The sequence below is a fragment of the Berghia stephanieae genome, chromosome 4, assembly GCF_034508935.2.
Source record: "Berghia stephanieae isolate SIO BIC M18660-M18661 chromosome 4, UCSD_Bste_1.3, whole genome shotgun sequence".
Lineage (NCBI taxonomy): Eukaryota > Metazoa > Mollusca > Gastropoda > Nudibranchia > Aeolidiidae > Berghia > Berghia stephanieae.
The window spans coordinates 62,086,834-62,089,733 of record NC_088363.1 but is presented as its reverse complement, the minus strand read 5'-3'; the positions used below and the strand labels follow the sequence as shown (position 1 = coordinate 62,089,733).

Genomic DNA, 2,900 nt, shown 5'->3' with positions numbered 1-2,900 from the left:
AGCAGCAAGTGGAAGCAAACCAAAAACGCCCAGTCACATCTGAGCTTCTCCGAAAACGTAACATTGTAAAAAAATTCTTCCAAGTTCTATATAATAAACACTAAATTCCCCCCCCCCCCCCCCCCCCCCCCCCCTTCCTGAAGTGAATCAACTGTAATGGCTTTAACTGAAAGAAAATGATGGAAAGAATGGAAACCCTAGATTTCTATTTCAAAAATTGGCACTTGAAATAATGTGTGGCTTCCGGTTGTCGTGTTTTATTTTTGTTTTATGTGGTTTTTTGTTTGTTTTTGTTTCTGTTTTCTTTTCTTTTTGTTCTTTTCATATCATGTTTTTAAAAAAACAACAACAACATCCTGCCTGTTTTTTGTGTAAATGAAGAGGATCTGGATTGATGTATGTACCAAAGCTATGATAATAAATATAAATTAAAAACACAAATAAAACAACAAACAATGTTGAAGATATTGAATTATCATAGTATCAAAAGAAAGAATCCCCCCGACCCAAATTTAGTTTGTTTTTTTTTTAAACGTCACAGCAATAAGTTGTAAATTAATTTGATGATTAAACCTGTTCTCTGTGAATGGTACTTGTTTACTCATTTTCCTTGTTGAAAATGATCAGACGTGATTCCAGATAAATTGATGTCCTTGACCTTTTTAAATGCTTTGACTTATCCAACAACATGGAGAACAGCTGCAGTGAATCCTTGCTATACTGTATCTCCTTGCTATACCGCCAACTTTGTTTATCGCCTATGAATTGATAAGCACTGACTGCATAAAATTCACATAACTCATAACTATTGAACACAAATGAATGCAACAGCTTTAAAAAAGAACTAAATACCATAAGCAAACATTTCAGGCTCAAAATTCTTTTTCAGCCATTTACTTAAACAATAAAAACATAAATACATCACTTAAAATCCAGGCAGATGGCAAAAAATGATTTGGCACATTTTGCCGGCTAGTAAGATCTTGAAACGTAGAAGACTTTTGGCGATTATTGCATATTTTATATTGTTTTCTTCATTGTGCATTACTGTGCAGTTTCTATTCTTTAATATGGTGCTTCTGAGGATTGAGCAAAGGTTTTTTTTGGTCTTTTTTTATTCTTGTGAGGGACAAGAACGCCTTTTTCCAGTTTTGTTTTATATTCAAGCTCTTGTAATATTAAAAACGAGTTTTAAAAATTTTAACGGCACTATGACTGTAATTTATTATTTTTATGCAGTGCATTATTCATTTTCTTTGGTGTAAGAGAGAATAAGTGATAAAGCAGGTGAAATTGTGGTATAGAAAATAGATATTCATATGTTCTGTTATTTAAAAGGAATGAAAAACAAAACATTGTGCGTTTTGTTGGAAATATTACAAACATGTTTTTTGCTTTATCTATCAAGAAAAGCAATACAATATTTGTTTTCCCCGATCTTCTGTTTTGACTTCATCACTGTTATACATTACTTCATTGGAAATACTCTGCATGAATATAAATGAAATCCCAAATATTATTCTTGGTTCCATTGTATTATATAAGACTCCATTTGATTACTTTATCATTAACTTGCAATTAATTTCATCAGTTCACCAAAGACATCAATTCTAAAACAATCTAGTTTAGCTCTGGCTTGATATAGTTGTTTTGTACCCGTAGAATGTGAATACATCAGGAATATTCTCATAAGATGCCTAAAAATTTGCTCAATACTTAGAGTGGCGTCCCTTTGTTGTTTTAATTTCGTTCAGTCCGTACTTCCTCTTTCATATTCACCTCTATCTCATGTATTTCTTTTCATTTTTATCGTTTATTGTAACCTATCTTAAATGTTGTGACAAACATATCCTTGTTGCTGAAAGTGCTTACTTTATCCCTCCTTTTTGAGGAATGTTTTAAATGAATTTATCTTTTGCCTTCAAGTTCAAAGTCCTAGGAGTATAATATAGTTAGAATGTGAAAAGGGGGAGTTGTCAAAGGTTTTGATTTAACTACATTGATATCTTTTGTTTTTATTATTATTATTATTATTATTATTATTATCATTATTATTATTATTATTATTATTATTATTATTATTATTATTATTGTTGTTATTATTATTATTACTATTACTATTCTTCTTCTTCTTCTTCTTCTTCTTCTTCTTCTTCTTCTTCTTCTTCTTCTTCTTCTTCTTCTTCTTCTTCTTCTTCTTCTTCTTCTTCTTCTTATTATTATTATTATTATTATTATTAATATTATTATTATTATTATTATTATTATAACTATTATAATAATAATAATAATAATAATAATAATAATAATAATAATAATGATAATAATAATAATAATAATAATAATAATAATAATAATAATAATAATAATAGTAATAATAATAATAATAATATTATTATTATTATTATTATTATTATTGTTATGATCATTGAAAATAAAATATATTTTGTCTTCAACACACACACACAAAAAAAAACAATTTTGTTTACAATGACAGCATAGTAAAAGAATTACAAATGTACATACATTTATATAGCACAAACAAATGAAGAATATATATTTATTCATTGTCATGACTATGAAATTACTGACACATAATGTAATACCAGGGTGATGGGCTAAGCCTTAGGTGAATGGTAATGGTTGATATGTTGAAATTGACTCTTATCACACATGTAATCTCTTGCTTTGAGCCTGTGATAAAAGGTTATATTCATGTCGACTATTTTGAAGAATTCATAATAATATTTATTTCCTGATATTGATAAATAATCTGAAAATTTTGAAATTTGCATCCAAAGTATTGCAGGAATTGCTTCTAAAATCTTTGTTTGGTCTGATATACATACATAATGGTGGATAAATTACATGGAAAGAGAAATTATTTTAGACCCGAAAAT

The 2,900-nt window shown here is 28.0% G+C and overlaps 1 protein-coding gene across 1 annotated transcript in view; it reads left to right on the top strand.

The window, feature by feature from the left end:
• Nucleotides 1-911, top strand: part of LOC144970968 (lisH domain-containing protein ARMC9-like) — a 28,813-nt gene extending 27,902 nt beyond the window's left edge. Inside the window, exon 24 of the mRNA XM_078911194.1 lies at nt 1-911. This exon is cut by the window's left edge and continues 25 nt beyond it. Within this exon, the coding sequence (XP_078767320.1) occupies nt 1-43 (43 nt within the window). The 3' untranslated portion in view covers nt 44-911.
• Nucleotides 912-2,900: the final 1,989 nt, after the last annotated feature.